At 38.0% G+C, this 23,018-nt stretch overlaps 2 protein-coding genes across 4 annotated transcripts in view; one reads left to right on the top strand and one right to left on the bottom strand.

Moving 5' to 3' along the window:
* Nucleotides 1-2,658: 2,658 nt before the first annotated feature.
* LOC127638515 (ubiquitin carboxyl-terminal hydrolase 12-like) lies at nt 2,659-17,639 on the top strand. Its single transcript, XM_052120113.1, has 9 exons — nt 2,659-2,788; nt 5,250-5,330; nt 5,531-5,744; nt 7,799-8,073; nt 8,929-9,005; nt 9,112-9,195; nt 10,376-10,573; nt 10,905-10,983; nt 13,944-17,639. The coding sequence occupies exons 1-9, from the start codon at nt 2,741-2,743 to the stop codon at nt 14,043-14,045; spliced, it is 1,158 nt and encodes a 385-aa protein (XP_051976073.1). The 5' UTR covers nt 2,659-2,740; the 3' UTR covers nt 14,046-17,639.
* A 146-nt stretch (nt 17,640-17,785) lies between these two features.
* The window catches only part of LOC127638326 (rho GTPase-activating protein 6-like), a 44,970-nt gene continuing 39,737 nt past the window's right edge, over nt 17,786-23,018 (bottom strand). For 2 of the 3 annotated variants that reach the window (XM_052119841.1, XM_052119993.1), the window contains exons 9-13: nt 21,337-21,513; nt 20,094-20,182; nt 19,788-19,960; nt 19,238-19,551; nt 17,786-18,548 (exon numbers count right to left, since the gene is read on the bottom strand). In XM_052119841.1, the coding sequence (XP_051975801.1) occupies nt 18,480-18,548; nt 19,238-19,551; nt 19,788-19,960; nt 20,094-20,182; nt 21,337-21,513 (822 nt within the window). In that variant the 3' untranslated portion in view covers nt 17,786-18,479. The remainder of the gene's footprint in view (nt 18,549-19,237; nt 19,552-19,787; nt 19,961-20,093; nt 20,183-21,336; nt 21,514-23,018) is intronic. The other variant, XM_052119918.1, reaches the window with a different exon arrangement.

The following is a 23,018-nucleotide window of genomic DNA, read 5'->3' as shown; positions in this document are numbered from 1 at the left end:
GAAGCTAAACATGACTGTCAATCTCCCTCGGACTGGGGCTCCATGCAAGATCTCACCTCGTGGGGTCTCAATGATCCTAAGAAAGGTGAGAAATCAGCCCGAACTACGAGAGCTGGCAATGACCTGAAAAGAGCTGGGACCACCGCTTCCAAGGTTACTGTTGGTAATACACTAAGACGTCATGGTTTGAAATCATGCATGGCATGGAAGGTTCCCCTGCTTAAACCAGCACATGTCAAGGCCCGTCTTAAGTTTGCCAATGACCATTTGGATGATCCAGAGGAGTCATGGGAGAAAGTCATGTGGTCAGATGAGACCAAAATATAACTTTTTGGTCATAATTCCACTAACCGTGTTTGGAGGAAGAAGAATACCATCCCAAGAACACCATCCCTACTGTGAAGCATGGGGTTGGTAGCATCATGCTTTGGGGGTGTTTTTCTGCACATGGGACAGGGCGACTGCACTGTATTAAGGAGAGGATGACCGGGGCCATGTATTGCTAAACCCAATAGAGAATCTTTGGAGGGAGCTCAAACTCCGTGTTTCTCAGCGACAGCCCAGAAACCTGACTGATCTAGAGAAGATCTGTGTGGAGGAGTGGGCCAAAATCCCTCCTGCAGTGTGTGCAAACGTTTGACCTCTGTAATTGCAAACAAAGGCTACTGTACCAAATATTAACATTGATTTTCTCAGGTGTTCAAATACTTATTTGCAGCTGTATCATACAAATAAATAGTTAAAAAATCATATATTGTGATTTCTGGATTTTTTTTTTTAGATTATGTCTCTCACAGTGGACATGCACCTACGATGACAATTTCAGACCCCTCCATGATTTCTAAGTGGGAGAACTTGCAAAATAGCAGGGTGTTCAAATACTTATTTTCCTCACTGTATATATATATATATATATATATATATATATATACACACACACACACATAAAGTGCTGGGTAGTAATAGATAGAGGCGGAGGGCGGGGCCGGGTCGTTATCCTACACACCCGGTCCCGTATTAGGCTAATTATGCCTCCGTGAGGGTTAAAGGTCGACTGCAGGGGATCGTGCGGGAGAGAGAGGTCATTAACGGACATGTCCATCATGTGTGTGTTTATGTTGTCTTTTGAGTTTATCATTAAACTATTATTTATATTGAAAAGCCGGTTCTCGCCTCCTCCTTTCCATTGATCACGTTACAATAGTAACAAGGCAGCAGCAGTTATAATAATTTATTGATCAGCACACTGCTGATAAACGTTTGGTAAGTCTTCGAGTGTTTTCAGAAGAGAGAGGGAGGGTTATGTGTGTTGTACTCAGAATTGATAGGCTCGCCACAAGCCAGTCAGGTGAAGATGGAGCATTCTAGCTCAGCATTTAACAACTGGATCTATAGAGTTCCTTTTTAAGGAGGCACGGGGCAAAAACATCAATGTGTGACGTAACCTCTCCCTTTCAAAAGTTAATATCAGCTAACTGTGAAGGATTCTACGTAAAATCTAAAGAAGCATTTAGAGGTATGTTTGCAAGTTTTTTTAAACTTTACATTCCAAATCTGGATTTTTGGTGATGATCTGGGGGTGCTTCAGCAAGGCTGGAATCGGGCAGATTTGTCTTTGTGAAGGACGCATGAATCAAGCCACGTAAAAGGTTATCCTGGAAGAAAACTCACTTTCTTCTGCTCTGAAAATGTTCCTCAACTCTGAGGATTGGTTTTTCCAGCAGGACAATCAAGGTGTGGATGGAAGACCACCAGATCAAAACCCTGTCATGGCTAGCCCAATCTCCAGACCTGAACCCCATTGAAAACCTCAGGAATGTGATCAAGAGGAAGATGGATGGCCACAAGCCATCAAACAGAGTTGCTTGAATTTTTATGCACCAGGAGTGGCATAAAGTCACCCAACAGCAATGTGAAAGGCTGATATAAAGCAGGCCAAAATGAATCAATGACGAACCAAGACAAATCAGGGTTATTCCACCAAATATTGATTTCAGAACTCTAAATTAAAACATAGTATTGTGTTATTTATAAAGCAATATTAACTTGTTTTCTTTGCATTATTCAATGTCTGAAAACACTATTTTGGTTATTTTGACCAATTGTGACTGGCGACCTGTCCAGGGTGTCCCCCGCCTTTCGCCCAATGTTAGCTGGGATAGGCTCCAGCCCTCGCGACCCTGTACACAGGATAAGCGGTTGACGATGGATGGATGGATGGATGGATGACCAATTGTGATTTTCTGCAAATAAATGCTCTAAATGGTTATATTTTTATTTGGAATTTGGGAGACATGTTGTCACTACTTTATAGAATACTTTTTTATTTTTTTTATTTTACACAAACACATACCTTTAAATAGTAAATATAGAGAAACTGGTAATTTTTGATCGATCTGCATATCTTTTTTCAGTATATTTCCGGTCTCCTTCTGATCTATAAAGTAGCCTACACACGTCGGTCAAAAGCAATATATGGCGACATAATGTACACAATGCTCTCCAGTCGTCAAAGTATCAGTATACAGAAACCAGAGAAGGGATGAATGAGAAAGGCAAATTTGTACGGATTTCACTATGACGAACCGGACCTGTGTTTACTGCGCAGCTGCTGAACTGAGCGTGGCGACACTCCCTCATTCCGCTACGAGCTGGACCGACTCCAATATTCACCGGAACTTCAGCCTGTGCGACAGTCACAGTTTTAAATAGGGGTTCGGTCCAATATGGCGGCAGACGGATGGAAATACTCATGACAGTCCGAAAGATCGCCTCGATTTGTACGATGGTGAGTTTGTATTCTTGTGAGCGAGTGCTGTCCTGTCCACTGCGTCTAACCTGTGTTTGGATTAGCCTGCTAACACGGCTAGCGCAACAGCTAACAGATAAACAACCGTGTCATGAGAGGGTAGCACATCCACACAAAGTTTGCACACCTCACTATCTGTGTTGATAGACACAGTGGAAGTTCGGAGATGTTGTTAGATTGACTTTAAAGCATTTTTGACAGTTTGTTTTCAGCACGAGGTTTAACTGTGTAGCCTAGCGTGTTAGCGAGCGGCACACACATACTGCCCATGTTTGATTAGTCAGGCGGCTCAGACTCATCTGATAAAATTAGTCATCTGGACACTTTTTTAACATTTTTATTATCGTTTTGTTAAGAAGATGTGTGAAAATGGTGTCATACAGGCGAAGTCATACATGAGACAATAGCTCCACTGCTAAAGTTGTTTTTATGTTTTGAATATTATCTGAGTGGTGCTTATTTACTTTTAAATGAGAAAGCGAGACAATTACACTTGAACTAGAAGAAATTCATCTTAAAGTTTGGGGTTTATAATGCACACTGTGTGCATACTGTGTTAAGTTTATTTATTATATTATACTAAACGAAATAATAAATAGTGAAATCTTATTTATTTTTTGTTTGCGGGTAGTTAGTGGGTGTTCTCTTAGAAGAACAGTTTAATATTTATTCATAGCAATCAATAAATGCTACAAATAGCAGATGTTATTTATGCGTCAACATCCTTAGTTACTAGTGGGGACTGATAATTGTGTAGCTATCCTATCAGTTATGGAGAGAAGACAGGTTTATATCTTGTTGATTGTGCTCTCCAGTATGCAAGAGCATACATGCATACACACACTGTCACATACATACAGTGCATCTGGAAAGTATTCACAGCGCTTCACTTTTTCCACATATTGTTATGTTACAGCCTTATTTCAATGTGGATTTATTTCATTATTTTCCTCAATTCTACAAACAATACCCCATAATGACAACGTGAAAGAAGTTTGTTTGAAATCTTTGCAAATTTCTTAAAAATAAAAAACGAAAAAATCACAAGTATTCACAGCCTTTGCCATGACACTAAAAATTGAGCTCTGGTGAATCCTGTTTCTGCAACTTGATTGGAGTCCACCTGTGGTAAATTCAATTGATTGGACATGATTTGGAAAAGCCAGAGTGGCCAGACGGAAGCCACTCCTCAGTAAAAGGCACATGACAGCCTGCCTGGAGTTTGCCAAAAGGCACCTGAAGGACTCTCAGACCATGAGAAACAAAATTCTCTGGTCTGATGAAACAAACATTGAACTCTTTGGCCTGAATGGCAAACATCATGTCTGGAGGAAACCAGGCACCGCTCATCACCTGGCCAATACCATCCATACAGTGACAGCATCATGCTGTGGGGATGTTTTTCAGTGGGAGGAACTGGGAGACTAGTCAGGATCGAGGGAAAGAGGAATGCAGCAATGTACAGAGACATCCTTGATGAAAACCTGCTCCAGAGCACTCTGGACCTCAGACTGGGGCGAAGGTTCATCGTCCAACAGGACAACGACCTTAAGCACACAGCCAAGATAACAAAGGAGTGGCTATGGGACAACTCTGTGAATGTCCTTTAGTGAATGACTTGAACCCGAGTGAACATCTCTGGATAGATCTGAAAATGGCTGTGCACCGACGCTCCCCATCCACCTGATGGAGCATGAGAGATCCTGCAAAGAAGAATTGGAGAGACTGCCCAAAAATAGGTGTGCCAAGCTTGTAGCATCATACACAAAAAGACTTGAGGCTGTAATTGGTGGCAAAGGTGCTTCAACAAAGTATTGAGCAAAGGCTGTGAATACTTATGTGCATGTGTTTTTTTATTTTATTTATACATTTGCAAAGATTTCAAACAAACTTCTTTCACGTTGTCATTATGGGGTATTGTTTGTAGAATTGAGGAAAATAATGAATTAAATCCATATTGGAATAAGGCTGTAACATAACAAAATGTGGAAAAAGTGAAGCGCTGTGAATACTTTCCAGATGCACTGTATGTGTGTGTGTGTCCTTGCATGTCTGGATTCTTGCATACTGTAGAGCACAAACCACAACATATGTATGGATGTACTTCAGTTGAGAAAAGGAAGTCTTCTCACTTGTCTTACATCAGTTGTGATGAATCGGATCCCTCTGGTGCTCTATGCTAGGCCTTTTAGCATTTGTGTAGTCAAAGACTGTGCCCAGACACAGATGCATTTCCACCATTATTCTCCCCTTGTGAAACTTGGTGAGTATGCTTGCCTGGCAACTGCATCCTGTTAATGCCAAGCCTGGCATCATACTCCACAAACAGGATGTTCCTGTTAGTCTCAAAAAAGGTCTAGGGTACTCCTGGGCACTCAGGGTGTATTATTGAGACCCCATGAGCAAAGATAAATGTTATTGGTGTTTCTGTTCTCTGTAGGGCGCCAATGCTTCTGCTTTGGAAAAGGAGATTGGACCGGAACAGTTTCCTGTTAATGAACACTACTTTGGGCTGGTTAATGTAAGTTTATATTATTCTGTATGGCATGTATAAAAGGCTGCAAGACCGTACAACCTCTCCATATATCTCGCAAGGAATTGCTTACAGTGTCTGAAGCATTAAGGGTAGATCTGATACACGTGCACGTGTATCATAACATGTGTTTTCACCTTATCACTCTGTGGTCTGTTTCTTTGTCCAACCATTATCTGGTCTCTTAGTTTGGCAACACCTGCTACTGCAACTCAGTGTTGCAGGCACTGTACTTCTGCCGGCCCTTCCGCGAGAAAGTACTGGCCTATAAGATACAGCCACGACGTAAAGAGAGCCTGCTCACCTGCCTGGCTGACCTGTTCAACAGCATTGCAACCCAGAAGAAGAAAGTGGGAGTCATTCCACCAAAGAAGTTCATCTCCCGTCTGAGGAAGGAAAATGGTGAGAGGGAAGCCTCGTTGTTACAATAAGGGATTGGACTGACTGACATGGGAGATGTTATTGATGTGGATTGTTGGGGAAGTTATGCAGGTGTTTAGAGATGCATGAACTGATAATTTTGAACATGGCTAAATACAGAAACTGTTTAGCCTTGCACTGTGAATAGTGACACAGTTAATAAACATGGACCAGTATGTTTATACATATTTTGAATGTAGATATATATATATATATATATATATATATACTTAGATGTTGTTTGGAAAACACTTTGGAATCAGTGTTTTCTACAGAATTCTGGATTTGTAGCCACATATATGTGTATATGTTTTTATTTAAAGAACATTTTTTACAAAAAACTAAATTAAACTAAAGTGTTGTTCTATAAACAACCTGTTAGTAATTATAGCATACTAATTGATGTATCACAAACCTTAAAGCTGAAGAGTGTAATAGGTACAGTAGACCGCTTTTACAGCCCCTCATATTAAGAAAATGCTTTCTGTAAATTCTATAAATCAGTTTTAAAACTGTTGGTCGATTAATCGTTTATCAGCCTTTTCCACCACCTTAGTTATTGGTATCGTCAAGATCCACTATCAGTTGACCTCGGTGTTATATTTGTATTATTATTTTTGTCCCAGCTTAATATGTAGAGACAACAATATGTAAGCAAGCCATTTGTAAAACCATAAACATTGTGTCTCTATGGCATTCTAAAAATTCCTTTGTTTGCTTTTGAGTGGCCTGCCCAGCCCTACACAACAACATTGACTCAACCAATGGCTTGAGTTTGGGGCGGACTGTTTTATGGTGGTTGAGGGGTGCACAACACAGCCAAATTACCAAAGCAAACAAAAGCTGAAAACATAAAAGAGAAAAGCCACAGCCCAATGGAAAAAAGCCACAACACAATGAAAATAAGCCACAATATGATGAAATAAGACGCAGCACAACAAAAGTATCTGAAAATAATTGAGTGCTCTGGACAATTTAACCTGGTTGGGTTTCTACCAGAACTCTTAATGCACATATTTTCATTTGCTTAAATCCATATGGCCAATAATGCGAAAATGATGTTGCAGTACCTGCGGCTATTCTTTTAGCAGCTCTTATAAAGTGTCCTGCTTCTGTGAACATGGGCTGTTTGCAGGCTGTACCCTCCACTTGGATGGCGAAGTGCTCAGGGTCCAGGGAAAGTTTCTAGATCAACTCTTTCTTTTTGTGATGTGTTGACCGTGAAACTTCTATTGTAGTTACTTGCAGTGGGACAAGCAGCTTTCTGCATCTTTGGAGCAGCTTCATGATCTCTATGCATTGTCAGATTGCCACACAACTTAAAGTGCTTGACAAATGTTTATTTTCTGTTAATATTGCTGTTAAATACAGTGCTGTGGCTTAATGTATTTGTGCTGTGGCTTATTTCTGTTTAGCTGTGGCTTTTCTGTTGTGTTGTGGCTTTATTTCATTGTGTTGTGACTTGTTTCCATTGTGCTTTCAGCTTGTATTTGCTTTGCTGATTTGGTTGTGTTGTGCACTTCTCAGCCACCGTACTGTTTCTTTGTTTGTTCATCAGCAGACGGGGACATATGTGGAAAGATGTTTGAAAACCATGTTTTTATTTTTGCAATTCCGTTCGGTGGATCTAGTGGTGCAGAAATTACACTTCAACTTTAAGTGCACATAACACGATACGAGTTCTCGGTTCTTTACTAGTTGGACATGAGTAAAAGTAAAGTGAGTTGATGAAACAGTCGTTCCAATGATTCAAACTGACAGCTTGGGTATTTGTAAGTATATTAGACTGAATCAACTTCCCTTCATGAATCTGAGTGGTTGCATTGTATTTTTACACTTGCAGTCAGTGAAGATGACATAATATAAAGAAGTGTTGTCCATTTACTGTCTGTATTATTTTGCGTTGCCTAAATACAATAATAAAAGTGATTAAATACTTTGTGTGCGTGTGATTTGAATCGTCATGCATTTTTTATATACACTGTTTAAATATAACTACTTAATGCTATCAACACTTTGTTCTACTCTACCTACAGAGTTGTTTGACAACTACATGCAGCAGGATGCACACGAATTCCTCAACTACTTGCTCAACACCATTGCAGACCTGCTACAGGAGGAGAAGAGCCAAGAGAGACAGCAGAATGGAAAGGTTGTGCAGAACGGTGGGGGTGGAGGTGGAGGAGGCGGCGGTGGACACGGCAGTAGCACAGGAGAGGGTGAAACAGAGGAAAAGACCCAGCAGACATGGGTGCATGAGATCTTCCAAGGCACACTGACCAATGAGACACGGTGCCTTAACTGTGAAGCGGTGAGTCAGAGGAGGTAGAGTGAGTCTATTGAGATATGGGGATAGGAAGTAAAAGTGTGGGGAAAATGTTTTTATTGTGACTGTGATTTGCCCTAAGGATTTGATTAATCTGGCAAGCATGTATAAAAGGCTGCAAGACCGTACAACCTCTCCATATATCCCGCAAGGTATTGCTTGCAGTGTCTGAAGCATTAAGGGTAGATTTGATACACGTGCATGTGTATCTTAACATGTGTTTTCAACTTATCGCTCTGTGGTCTGTTTCTTTGTCCAACCATTATTTGGTCTCTTTGTTTTCAACAGTGTGTCACAGTACATAGAAATTGGGTAAATATTGGTAACTCTCTCGGCTGACGTGAGATCTGAAATGCATTTGTGTTTTATCCAAATGACCCCATGAAATCACTTGACGAGTGCAGTTTCCTTTCCTGTGTGTGGACATAGTTCCTATTAAAAAAGGAACTTTGGCAGGACATCTAGAAGGGCTTGTCCCTTTTTTATAACATGTCACAGCCATAAACCATGTTATAGTACTTGCTACTTATCAGTTTCATGGGAAGAGACATTCTTATTTTAGACAACATTTGGTTAAAAATCAGTGTAGTTTAAGACGACTCATCAATGTTTTTGGTCCGTTTTCCCTAGTGAAAGACAATATGTTTTAAATGTGTTTTTCATCTTAAGGTTAATTTTGTCAGCTTTTAGGATTTCACTAGAATACCGATGGTTTCAAAGACATGGACTAATAGTCACAGAACTTATACAGTTTTTATTTATTTGTGTCATTAGAATATATGTGGCAGAAGTACCCAGGGCAGATGCATGAAAATTGAATGAGCTCTTTCTTGTACCTAGGTGAGCAGTAAAGATGAGGACTTCCTGGACCTATCGGTAGATGTGGAGCAGAATACTTCCATCACACACTGTCTTAGGTAATGCCTCAGACCTCACACTTGATTGCAACAACATTATTACGGTTCTTTGTTTAATGCTCATTATTGTTTGTGGAAGGTTAACGTGTTCTCTCTGCATTGACAGGGGTTTCAGCAACACAGAGACCTTATGTAGTGAATACAAGTACTACTGCGAGCAATGCAGAAGTAAACAGGAAGCTCAGAAAAGGTACAGAGTTGTAATAGACTGGCTTTTTAATCCCTGATGCTAATTTGCTGTGATTATTTACATCAACCATTGTAAAATGAATGCTAGTGGTTCTCAACTGGTTTTGCTTCGGGACCCAGATTTTACAGTGGACATCAAGTGGTGACGCGCCAAATTAAAAAACATAACATATATTTAATGTATCCTGGATAGCATTTTCTTTTATCTTAGTTTTTTTTCATGGTTTTCAAGTATTTATTTAAATAATCCCAATATGTTTATTTCTTAAATCATACATCATTCTAACAGAACATATTACAAATGAGGAAAACTTTATACATAATTTTTCCACAAGTCTTGGCGGTCCAGATTTTAAAGCCTTTTTGTATTTGGCCTTATGTTTGCAGTGTAATGACATATAAGTACAGGCATAAGACCGTGATGGCCCCTCATTACCATGGCTATGGCAATCTAGCTAGTATTTCTAGTAATAATATATTATAGTGTAGTATAGATTCTACCTAACTACTACCTGCTACTACTGTAAAATGTGAATTTTTTTTGTATGGGTAATGATGATGTCATTTTTAAAACAACAACTTTAATTTGGCACATAGCACACTGTTGCTATGTTCCACCCAACTGGTGTATATAATGGTCAGGGCTGCCTGTTTGAGAGGTTTGTCTTCCTCCATAGTGATTTAAACAAGAACAATTTTCACTAGAATTCAAATGGCCATTGATGCACGGCGAGCACGTGTGCCAGAGATACAGTTGATCAGAGAGCAGATCATTGGTGCGAGTTGTTCCATTACACTCGTGCAAAAAACATAGTATCGCGTTGCAGATGAGAAGCATTTTTGCCTGTATAAAGAGCTGAAATTTCACTTAGGCGGCAGCTGAAAAATGTTCAATGGTAGAACAATGGCATGTTCTTTCCCTGCTGTCTGCGACCCAGTCCGAATAGACCTGTGACCCACTTTGGTTCGCGACACACCAGTTGAGAAACACCGCTATAGAACAAACCCTTACCTTCCATGTACTATTTACTGTGTGGCTGTGTGCACCAGACGGAGCATTATTAAACTGGACATTTTTACAATTACTGTTGCTCATGAAGTGGGCAAATAAAGAGCAGCCTGAGAATGGATGTGGAATTTCAAGTTATAATAATTAATCATGACAATCTTCTTCCTTATAGGATGCGGGTGAAGAAATTACCCATGATCCTTGCCCTGCACCTAAAGCGCTTTAAGTATATGGACCAGCTGCATCGCTACACCAAGCTCTCCTACCGCGTTGTCTTCCCTCTGGAGCTGAGGCTCTTCAACACCTCTGGGGATGCCACTAACCCTGACCGATTGTATGACCTAGTGGCAGTAGTGGTGCACTGTGGGAGGTAGGTTTCTGCTTGTAAAATGACAGACAAGGGCATCGGTTAGTTTAACCTCATGCTGTAACTTCTTATTTTCTTGATGTAGGGTTTTATATTAATTTCAAAGCACAGCCTTATGATGTTTAAAAGGAGCTAATGTTTAAAACAGTTTTTCACTTACTAAACGGAAGTAGTCTAGTTTCTGAAATTAAATTAAATACAAATACTCTAGTTACATGGCTAAATGATTGCAGACTATCCCTGATATCTTTTCTGTTTAGAGTGCTGTGGATCACGTGTATATTGTATAATGTCCTTTGTTTCAGTCCATCATATGTTGTTCTGTCTTTTGTAGTGGTCCAAATCGAGGTCATTATATCACTATAGTGAAGAGTCATGGCTTCTGGCTACTGTTTGATGATGACATTGTAGAGGTGAGTCAGAATATTACTTGTTGCTCTGCATATATAAATTATATTTTATGATTTATTCCTTAGGGGAATATTCTGGTTTAAATGCAATTTAAGCATCTGTGCATGTTGTCAGTTACCACAGAATATAATTTTGATTCCTGTTTCTAAAAACAAAAGAAAATCATGTACATCGATGGTCTTACAATGGAAGTCTCTGTAGCTAATGTACAGCAATGCAAATAAAAATATTAAAACATAAAACTCGCATTGTCCTGAAAATATGACCATAAACACAACAAATGTATCTTTCAGCTTATGCCATGAACCCGTAAAGCTGGTAACTTAACCTGAATCCCATGTTAGGAACAAAACTCTACCTATAGGAATCACAATGCTAACACAATGCGAGAAGTTCATCCACATTGAAAAGGAGTCTCGACTCAAACGGATGCTCAAATAGTAATAAACCATTATTTTAATAAATAATAATGAGTGTGAATAATGAGTGTTTTAACAAAAATCTTAATATTTCTGTCTTTTTAAACCCACTGGTACGATCACCTCATTGACTTCTATTGTATGTGGTGATTTTCATTAGTTTTTTTTACAAACTATTTAAGTATTTAAATTAAACATCCAAGGCCTTAAGGGAACAGTTTCAGTTCAGCAAACTTAATGGTTTCTTCCAGCAGGGGTTGCAAATTTGCATTTTCACTTAAATTTTAGGGCTGCACTAATATATATATATATATATATATATATATATATATATATATATATATATATCATAGCAAATGTAGATTTACATGCATATGATTTTTAATACGCTGAAAATTAAGATTTATGGCGACGCAGATAGTAGAGAACAGACCAGGCGCACGATTGTCACTTGGTGTATGCGTGCATTGTCAATATGAGCATAGAGAAGACACTTTTGATTTCACTAAGTCGTACTGTATCTTTCAATATGCGCGCTGATGTTCATTCATTTTTCTTTTTTGTGCCATAAGAAAGAGTGCACACTTTGCCCCACTCCATTTGAATCTCAGTATTTCACACACCGTATTAAAGAGCATCAAAACAGCATTTGTGTAGATAATAATGAGACGTAACTTGGCTTGTTTAATGGCCGTTTGGGTATATCAGAGGATGGGTTTCAATGGATTGTCCCGTACAATCATTCCTGTCAGTGCAGCTGCAGCATCAACTTGTACATGAACATTAAACCAACGTGAATGTCAATGGCAAGCACTTCTGGATAACAATTTTCAAAATAAAAGTCCCACATTGAATGAACTGATTATGTGAATTACAGTGTAAACATTTTTATATTTCACAGACATTGACTATTTTAGGATATTCCATAATATAGTGAAATTAACTATTCATATGCTTATTTGAATTTTAATATCTGCTAAATAGCTAATGGTAAAACTGTATAATACAGTGTCTAAATGCAATTTGGAACAAAAGACAAGTGTTTTTGTGATCACTGGGATAGATGGTCATTTTTTTACATGAGCGGTGGGGGTTATAATGTTCCGTGCACTGCTATCAAATATCGCATTTTCCAACAGCATATCACATTTTTCCTCCATATCATGCAGCCCTAATTTGTATGGTGTTTACCTATTTAATATGATTGCAGTGCAGAGTATCTAGTGTACTCTGGATGTCTAGCATTTCACACATCTTTTAACCCTGCCTGCTTGTGTTTCCGCCTCTGGAATCCTTGCAGGATTGTAATTGACCTTACATTGACCTAAATAATTTGCGTTTATCTAAATGGGAACTTTTATTGGAAGAATGTGACATTTATAAGACCAAGATCTAAGATTCTTGCTTTATCTTAATAATAATCACTTTCTGAAACATTGACAGTATTTATAAACCTGAAATAGAAAGTTGACTCATTTTTGTGACGAGACATTTTTGTTGAAACATTCTACAAAGAATGCTCTACATATTGTTACCCAGAACCATCTTTCCATTAGCTCCTCATGAGGTCTAGGCACATGATTTAGTCTGAGAAATTTGTTTTAACTTGGTGGCTTAAAAGCATGAATGTGAATACTTAAGGGTCTACATTGAGACCAACACGTAAACTTGTGGCAAAAAATATTGGTAAATATGAGCAAAGAAGGCTGTGAAAAAACAAATCTGCATTGTTTGTCCTTTTGATCTCAAAATTCACAAAAACTGAACTTTTTATTGAAGTAAAACAATTTAAACTGGAGAAAACATTTATTGATGAGATTTTTTCCCCAAAGCACATTGGTCATAATTATTGGTACTCTTTTATTCAATACTTTTTGCAACCTTTCTTTGCCAAGATAACAGCTCTGAGTCTTCTCTTATAATGCCTAATGAGGTTGGAGAACACCTGGAAGGGATCTGAGACAGAATCTCTCCAGATCCTTTAAATTCCGAAGTTCATTTGTGGATTGAAATCCTATTTAAATAATGCAAGAAATAATATTTTAGAAGAACAGTAACTGTTCAGAGTTCCTTATATTTATGGAATAAAGGCATTACAACATTCTATCTCTACCAGTTAACACTTGGATTGTAGTTTTGTTTTTAATAATTTATAATTGAGTGGTTTAAATTGTGCTGCTGCTTCCAAAATGAGAACAGAGAGGTATTTATATTGTACATAATGTACAGCATATAATAATTTGTTTTTTAAATAAATAAATAACCTTTTTTCCAATTTAATTGATCAATTGGATTACTGTTTTCAAACACTCCACCACCATTCATTGCTTAGAAAAGAAGGTGGTCCGTCTTCAATCTCGTGCCATTTATCAAGCCAATGATATGTCCTGCTGCTCAAACAAATTGGTTGCAGTTCCATTTGTTGCCACTAGTTGTGCAGAAATGACTCCCCTTCAAGTCAATAATTAAGGCATCCATCCGATTCTTAAAGCTTTCCTTAACATCCAGTAATGCATTGTTTCTTTTTTTTTTATTCTCCACAGAAAATAGATGCCCAAGCAATTGAGGAATTCTACGGTCTGACTTCGGACATCTCCAAAAATTCTGAGTCAGGGTACATACTCTTTTACCAGTCTAGAGACTGAGCCAGTGGGAGTGACTGACAGAATGAGAAGGTGTGATTTGTGAGAGGCAGATAGGGAGGCTTGGGCTTTGTTGACATGGCCCTATTCTATCCCTCTCAGTCAAGTCCCTTTTCACCCAGGCTTATCAGTGGAGCTTTGCACCAGAGCATCAATCAGGCCCCAGACAGGAGCAGTTGATGCCAGAGTGACCTGGACACAGCACAGTAATCACCAGGTGGAAGCAATTGCCTTTTGATTAGCCGTTGTCTCACTCGCCTCCTTTGTGTTGCTCAGCACAAACAAACGCACATATACTCACAGTTGTGAAATGAGCTACATGTACGTCTTGAAGGCCTGAGAATGGACACTGTACAAACTTTTTCCCCATAACACTGTAACAAGGTTAATTTTGATTTACAGTAGCTTGATGATTGGGTTCACTATTCAGTATCACAGTCATCGTGTGTTTCATAATCTGTATTTTGCCACAATATAATGGCTGATCTAGAAAGCTGCCGAACGGTTCTTCACCCTACAACAGAAACTCTCCACAGATGAACATCTGTGGAATGTCAAACATGGCACGCTATATAAGAGCCAGGCAATCAGTTAGTTATAAATGTGTTGCATTTGCAACAAATCCAATATCTCATGTTGCTATTGTAACTGAGCAATGTAGAGCTGCTCAACCTGATAGGGTTTTAAGCACACACTCTGGAAGGAAGCATTTGTTTGTCAAGAAGTTCACAAGTAGTGTTACATGGGGCTTTTGAAGACCTCACTATAGACTCTGTGTGGACTAGAACAGTGAGTGTGTGTGTGTGTGTGTGTGTGTGTGTGTGTGTGTGTAAAGGATGTTTCTTGTCTTAAGAATACTCTTTCAGTATTCCTTGAATGTAAAACATTCTGCCAGTTATGGTACACTGCAAGTGAGTGTAAAGCTTGGATTTGATTGTGTCATACAGTGCACACTCAATGGAGCACTAACTATTCAGTGTAACAGATGGAAATAGAAATAAGGGCTTTATATTATTTTGAATATAAGTTGGAGCCCATTGATGGCTATTATAAACCAAAAGCTGCAAACACTTCCAGTCATATTTCACTATCACTGTGGCACTGCTGTGAGATTAAGATTAATGCTGACTCATTCAGTTTTGCCCTTTTTAACAATCGAAATGTTGGATAAATCAAATATGCGTGTTTCGACTAGGGCTCCAATAGGCACTCCATTACAGAGACTTGTGATTTATTAAGCAGATTGAATTGGCTGCATCTATTCTGTGTCATGTTAGTAGCTCTTCCCTAGATCTCTATTGTGTTCTCCTCTGCCCTCTTAAAAACATTTTAACTGAACATAACCATAGATGGTAAGTGAAGCACAACAGTATGCTGAAATGCAGTTTAGGTCTGTTTGTAAATGTGAGGTTTAAGCTGTGAATTGCTAGGTCTTGTTAAAGAGACTACTCTGTTGCTCATTTGTGGGTCCAATAGTGCATACGTAGGATGAGCCACTTTTCACAATTGGCTCACAGCTAGTAAATAGTTACAAGCAAACTAGGCCACCCTGTGATTATATCTTTGAGGTAAAAATACACCAAGCAAGATTTGGTAATGTTAAGAACAGGCAAAATACATACTGCCGACAAGTTTGTTTTATTGAGTGGTTTCAAACTCACAAAATTGTGTTTTCCAAGCCTAATTTTATCCCTTCCTAATAATTAAATGTATGGTTGGAGAATGAAAATTGTAGCTTAGTTTGGGGGTTTGCTGTGTGAACTACACTGGTTTTATTTGACTGATTGTTTGACAAGAATGTGCTTTAATCTTTGAGGGGTCATAACTGATAGTGCTGCTGATTATTATTCCATATGTTTTGTAAAGTCTACTTGGTATCAGTGCATGCATGGTTTAGCAACTCTTGAAATTGTTATAAAGCATGTATAAAGATCTTATAAACAAGACATCAGTGTTTGTAAAGAGGTTGTAAGCTTTTGCTGGTCAGTGAACCTACTGGTATCACCTGTCTGAAAGGGATGGTTCATACAAAAATGAAAATTCTCTCATTATTTACTCGCCCTCATGATATCTTTGGTGCGTATGACTCTTTCTTCACCAGAACACATTTGAAGAAAAATGTCTTCGCTCAGTAGATCCTTAAAATGCAAGTGAAAGGAGATTTCTCATTTGACGCTCCAAAATCACAGACAGTCAGCATAAACTTCATCAATTCGACACCAGCTGTATTCTAAAGCAAAACAAATGCTTTTGGTGTGAAAGATAAATATTTTAAGTACTTTTTTAACTCTAAATCATGCCTCCGGTCTGCAGCAGTATGTGCTTGTGACATAATTGCATTGGCATTTGAAACATGCAAGACACATGACGCACTACCGGAAGAGCAGCGCCGTACAGTAGCATGGTTGGTTTTGGTTTAGATCCGTTTTTTTTCTTAACTCCCAATGGTGCGTTTGTGTGCTCATCCTGGATGTCTCAACTGAGTGGAGAATGTGAGATTACATCTGTTTCCATGGCAATGTGAAGAGACCCCTTGAACTCAAGCCTCTCCTGAAGTGTTAGATTATAGTTAAAAAGTACTTAAATATTGATCTTTTTCACACCAAAAGCAATCATGTTGCTTTAGAATACATTAAATAACCGCTTGAGTTGAAATAATGACGTTTATGCTAATTGTCAGATTTTTGGTGTTTTAAGAGAAATCTTCCGTTCGCTTACATTTTAAGGACCTACTGAGCTAAGATATTTTTATATTTTTCTTCAAGTGTTATGGTGAAGAAAGTCATACACATCTGGGATATCATGAGGAGGAGTAAATAATGATCATTTCAATTTTTGGGTGAACTAAAGTATACTGAAATCTATGTCCAACTGACATGTCACGTAAATTACACATTTACACATGCTATGGAAGCGCGTTTGTAGATGTGTCTTCACATTTGAATAAGGCTTCTCCATGCAGACTTAACTGGATATTTTCTTTTTTAAATTGGCTTGCGATCTAGTAGTGGGGGAAGAAACATTTCTTTTATTTGAGCTCTTTTTATTTCTTTATTTTATTTATGTGTAATTATAAATGTTATATAAAATTTTCTTTTGATATTCTAATTTTTTTTTATTTTTGCTAATTAGTCCTTTATTTGGACGTGGACCAGGGCTGTTGTATGTTATGTGGGGAGTTTGTTGTAGCAGAATTGTATGGGTGATCGTGTTTGCTTGGAATGATCTGATTAATGCCGTAAGACTGGGGGGGGGGACAAAACACACACACAAGCGCGTCATGTTGTTAGTCATAGAAACATTTATGCACTGATTGCAATAACAAAAACCAGAGTGTTAGCTAGTTTTGGCATTACCAGTCAGACAGAAACACAATTAAGATGAATACAATCAAATGCCATGTCATGCTGACATTCAGGTAGAATTTAGAGTGGCATTAGTTTTGTTTCATCCCCAGTCCTTCCCTTAACATGGTGTAATAATGTTTATTCCATACTGGTTTTGAAAAAAAAGTGCACTTTTGATAAAGCAATGTACAAATTGTAAAGCAGGTGAATGTTCTGGTTTTGGAGTGGACGGTGTGGATGAAAGATGGGACTGGATCGTCCCTAATAAAGAAGAACAAACACACCAACCACCTCAAAGGGGTACACATGGTCTCTGTTTCTTTGTGATGTAATTAAACTAGACAACACATGTGGCTTTAAGCAATCATAGATTGCAATGATGTGATCACTTTCAGGTAGGTGCCTGTTTTGACAGTTTATTAGTTTGCACACCAAAAGTCAAATATGCTGTTCCTATTTAGAAATATTAACAATTTGGGCTTTTTAGACGGGCAAGGTAATAGTGATGTGTTAAAATATTATCTAGTCTCTCTTTTTTTTTTTTTGTTTACCATATGTCTGTGCTATTCCTTGCCTTTTGAGAACCAAAATAATTGACTTTAAAATGAGATTCACAAAGTGTTGAATCTTTTCTTCAAGATGTAGACAAAGCAAGACTGGCTCAAACTCAGTATAGTCTATATAGTCTAAGAAAGAAAGTTCTTGAGTTTCTTTACATTTGATTTTGGTTTACTGATTTTGGATTAGAGTGATCCATCCAGATTGCATCCTGGACAGTGGGTGGAAAAGAAATGCTTTAGGTAAGGAATTCCTGAGCAAATCCTCAACCATACTGGATTGATGATACTTTTACCTAACCAACTCAGAGTGAGTCTGCCAGTAAAGGAGATAAATTCAGGGATTTGGTCCAAAAGTTTGTCATGTGAAACATTGAATTCAGACATATCATTTTGAAGCTGAACACCAGTAAACATCACCCCCTTGTGGGTAAATGATAACATGATTCATAGTTCAGAGCATGTTCTCCAAATTTTCAAAAGCTATAAAAAATATCTTATTCTTCAAACAATAAATACATCTTCCATTCCACTTATTTTTTCTCACACTGTGATTGGTTGTTGAAGAAGTTTTGCAGTGAGGGGCTTCTGACCACCGATATCTGAAAAGCAACATGTACAATATTTAAGCCTACATATTACTATAAAACAAGTCTTTAAAAGAGCTCAAAGCTACCAAATATAATATTTGCTTTTATTTAAAATGAAAATATGCTGTATATATGGTTTTGTAATAGTGAAAAACTGAAGACCATGCTTCAACTAGCAGCCAATATACTAAAGGAAAAATTCTTGAAATGTTGCAAAACTAAAATAAATGTAATGTTTGCTACTTAGCAATAGTGGTACTTTGGAAATTATCGAATGCTATTGTAAGCACATTTAATGAGAGAGATTTGTAAAAAAAAAAAAAAAAAAACTTAGAAAAATAGAATATTTAGAATTTTTCAGTGCCGGCTAAGTGCGTTTGAAAGATGAACTATGTATATAAATGCTGCTCTCTATGTAGAGAAGGATTGCAATAGCCTATGATATATTTACATTCTATTGTCAGAGGTCTGTATCTTGCTAAAATACATAGTTTTGGCAGGCTTATAATGATTCTGTTGTGTTCTTTTAAAATAATCTACAGTGTTCTGAAAAAGCATCTTCAAGTGGAGTGGGGTTACTGAAGATTACATTATATAAACAGTATAGCATCCACAGTTGTGTGTATAGTTGCATTATACACACAACCCTCACACTACATTCGTCCAACTAGGGGTCATACTATAGTCTCTGAGCCTGACACCTTGCCAGTGAAAAAGTCCCAGAAGTTGCTTGGCTTGCTGTCATCTGACGTCGTGGATGAGGCATTGGAGCTCTGTCGGACCCAGATACCTCTCTCTCTAGGGCTCTGCGGATGAGAGCCACTATCCTGCTGTCCCATACTGAAATGAAGGCGCTCTTCTGACCAGGTCTGTCTTGAACCACCATGTCTACTCTCTTTGAGCTCAGTGTTATCTCTCTGGGAATTGAGGGAAGGCTGGGCAAGACTTAGCAGGTTGTGGTGGGAATGAAACTGTCTTATCTGGCCAATGGACTTGGCAGGAACCTCAGGGGAGCCTGTTACAGACACACACACACAGGATAATTTGAATCCATAGTCATTATGTTCCGTAAAGAATATCTGGAAATCTATCCTCATTTATTCACAAATGCCATATTTGAAAGAAGCACAACTAGTTGGGAAAATGTGAGTGTTGCTTGCTGGAACAAAACTTTAGGATTCAAGATTACTTTGAATCCTAAAATTAAACAGTTGATCTTATTTTATTTTTAAAGAATACAACACTACTCACGTTTTCTGTTGGTGTTAAGGTGAAGAGCATTGAGGAAAACCTCACTACTCAAGCTTCCATTTGCAGATGTCTCTGAGAAGAGAAAGTCATCACTGGACTGACTCACAGAGTCCAGAGACACCTGTGTGTCCCTCCTTCCATCAGACTCCGTTTCCATTATCGGACTACTACTACTGTCACAGAGCAATGCAGAGGTGTGATAGACTGAGTGTTAATCAAAGAGTGCAGTCTGTTAGTGATTGGACAGTTTTATTTTTGTAATCCCATAATTATCATCTAAAATCTGATTCTTGCAAGTATGCTGACCTGACTTTCCTGCGCAGCAGATAGTCAATAACATCAGGGTCTGTTTGAATGAGGCTCATTAGCACCTCCTGCTGGAGCTCAGCAGACACCTGCACAAGTTGACATGAAAAAACATTTTCACTATATATATATATATATATATATATATATATATATATATATATATATATATATATATATATATATATAGTACTGTGCAAAAGTCTTGTTGTTTCACAAAAGCATTTGTCTTAAGATGGTTATTTATATCTTCAGCTTTAGTGTGTCAATAGGAAATATAAATGTTAAGACTCACAAACATTACTTTTGCAAATAGAAAAGATTAGAATAGAAGAACAGAGAGCCCTGAAACAGATATCATGACCCCCACAAAGCCCCCCAATAAACATCGAGTCAGTCTGAGATTACATGAAGAGACAATGGAGACAGCCTAAATAGATAGAAGATCTGTGGTGAATTCTCCAAGAAGCTTGGAACATTATATCTGCCAACAACCAAGAAAAACTGTGTCCAGGGGTAACTAGGAGAATTGGTGCTGTTTTAAAGGCAAAAGTGGCCATACCAAATATTGATTTAGCTTTTTTATGTTTACTGGACTTTGTATGACATTAGGTTATAAATGAAAACTATTTATGACATTATTTTTGAAGACATCCTCACTATGCAACATTTTTCACAAGTGCCTAAAACTTTTGCACAGTACTGTTTATATATCTATACTGTATATACACAGATCAGCCACAACATTAAAACCACCTGCCAATATTGTGTAGGTCCCACTCGTGCCACAAAAACAGTGCCAACCAGCATCTTAGAATAGCATTCTGAGATGCTATTCTCTCCACAATTGTACAGAGCAGTAAACTGAGTTATCGTAGACTTTGTTGACGAGAGAGGTCAACAGAGAATGGCCAGACTGGTTCAAACTGACAAAGCATTTCTGTCCACAGAACTGCCGCTAGCTGTATTTTATTCATTTTTGTCACCATTCTGAGTAAATTCTAGAGACTGTTGTGCATAAAAATCCCAGGAGATCAGAAGTTGCAGAAATACTCAAACCAGCCCATCTGGCACCAATATATATTTGTATAAATAAAGCATCACCAACACACTGTGGGATCAAATGTGGGCCAAATAATTTATCCATTGATTTTATCCCAGAATGTATAACTGTCTCTTCAAAACTTTACTTTCATAGTATTCATACTCTCTTTTATTCCACATGCCCAGCCCTCTCTCTCACCGTTAAGAGGTGTTTGTGGTTCTGGATGAGCAGCAGAGTGACAGAGATGACAGCTGTACTATCCTCTATGCCCAGAGCTTGAGGACTAAGCTCTCTCTCTGATCCTCTCTCCTTCTGTAGGAGGTTGGGCCCGAAGATCACTGCCAGGTTGGCTGCCGTCATCTTATTACCTGAGATCTAAGAACAACAACAGTTCACAACAAAGCTCTTAACCATAGGCATCACATGGTTTTTAAAAAAAACTGGTGGGGACAGGGGCCCGAGGGTTGTTTGTGAGATCAAGTAAATCAACTCAAGTGTTCAAATGAACTTATGAACTTATTTAATAATGTCATCATTATGTCTGACACTGTCGGTTACACAATTACAGCATGTTGGTTTAGAGACAAGCTTCATGCTAAAAGACCAAGGGGTGAGTTTATCAAATGCAGAATATATATTTTTTTCTTCCTTATTTAACCCTTTATTGACACCACACCAAAAATTTTGCTTTTAACTCACCATATTTGAACTCATATTATATATCATTTAGCAATATTTAAGGAATGTTCCTGGTTCATTGTGTAAGTTATGCTCAATCGACAGCATTTGTGGCAAAATTTTGATTTCAACCAAAAAAATATTCTGACTCCCTTGTTTTATATATATATATATATATATATATATATATATATATATATATATATATATATATATAAAAGCAAAAATCAAGTTTACTTTAAGGCACTTACAATGAAAGAGAATGGGTGCCAGTCAATAAACGTTCAACTACACACTATTTCAAAAGTAAGAAAAGTAAGATGTGAACATTGTTTGTATTCACACAATTTTAGTGTGATAAAATGAGGGATTTATCAGCCTTATAACGTTCACAAGATAACAGGGTTTACTGGCATTACATCTTCATGACAACAAAGTTGCAATGTTGAATATTAATTCACACAAGATAAGATTAGTAAGTAATTTTCTCAAACTAAAGTCATAATAACATATATAATGTTTACACCTTGTCAATATACTTTTGAAACACTGTGTATTAAATGTTTATGGACTGGCCTGATTCACTTCTATTGTAGCGCCTTACTGTAACCATGACTATTTTTTTATTTGATTTAATAAACGTGTTACAAATTTTGTGTGTGTGGATCAAAACAAAATAACACATATATAATTACTCATTTTGAGATATTTTCAATTTTTTTTATTTTATAGGTTTAACAAAGCAAGCAAATCGAAATCTCCCCTCAGACAAGTGTAACGGGTGCCAGCTGGTAGATAGCTGTGCAGTGTGTAAACCTCACTCTCCTGACCTCAAGAGGTGCACTAGCGACTGACGCTAGAGGCTTTAGCCTCCTTGTTAGAGCACCCGCCTCCCACGCCGGAGAAGTTGGTTCGAGTACCGTACAGAGCGGGTAGAACAAGAGCGTCACACAGGCATAAAACAATAACAAAAGCGACTGGGGTGTTCATTGCCAAATAAATGTTTCCCTACTCCACTGACGAAGATGTGTGATTTCTGCGTATGATTAAAACACTCGAGCCACGTCACAACATTCTTCGTATACATTTTAATAGCAAAGTTCCTTCTATAGTGATGTGCAGCTTCCAAATATTGAATATATGTGCAGTAGAGTTTGAAATGCATTTTATGTCGATTCATGTAGCGTATTAGTGCAGGCTTT

The sequence above is a fragment of the Xyrauchen texanus genome, chromosome 1, assembly GCF_025860055.1.
Source record: "Xyrauchen texanus isolate HMW12.3.18 chromosome 1, RBS_HiC_50CHRs, whole genome shotgun sequence".
Taxonomy (NCBI): Eukaryota; Metazoa; Chordata; class Actinopteri; order Cypriniformes; family Catostomidae; genus Xyrauchen; species Xyrauchen texanus.
This window is presented reverse-complemented; position numbering and strand designations above follow the sequence as displayed.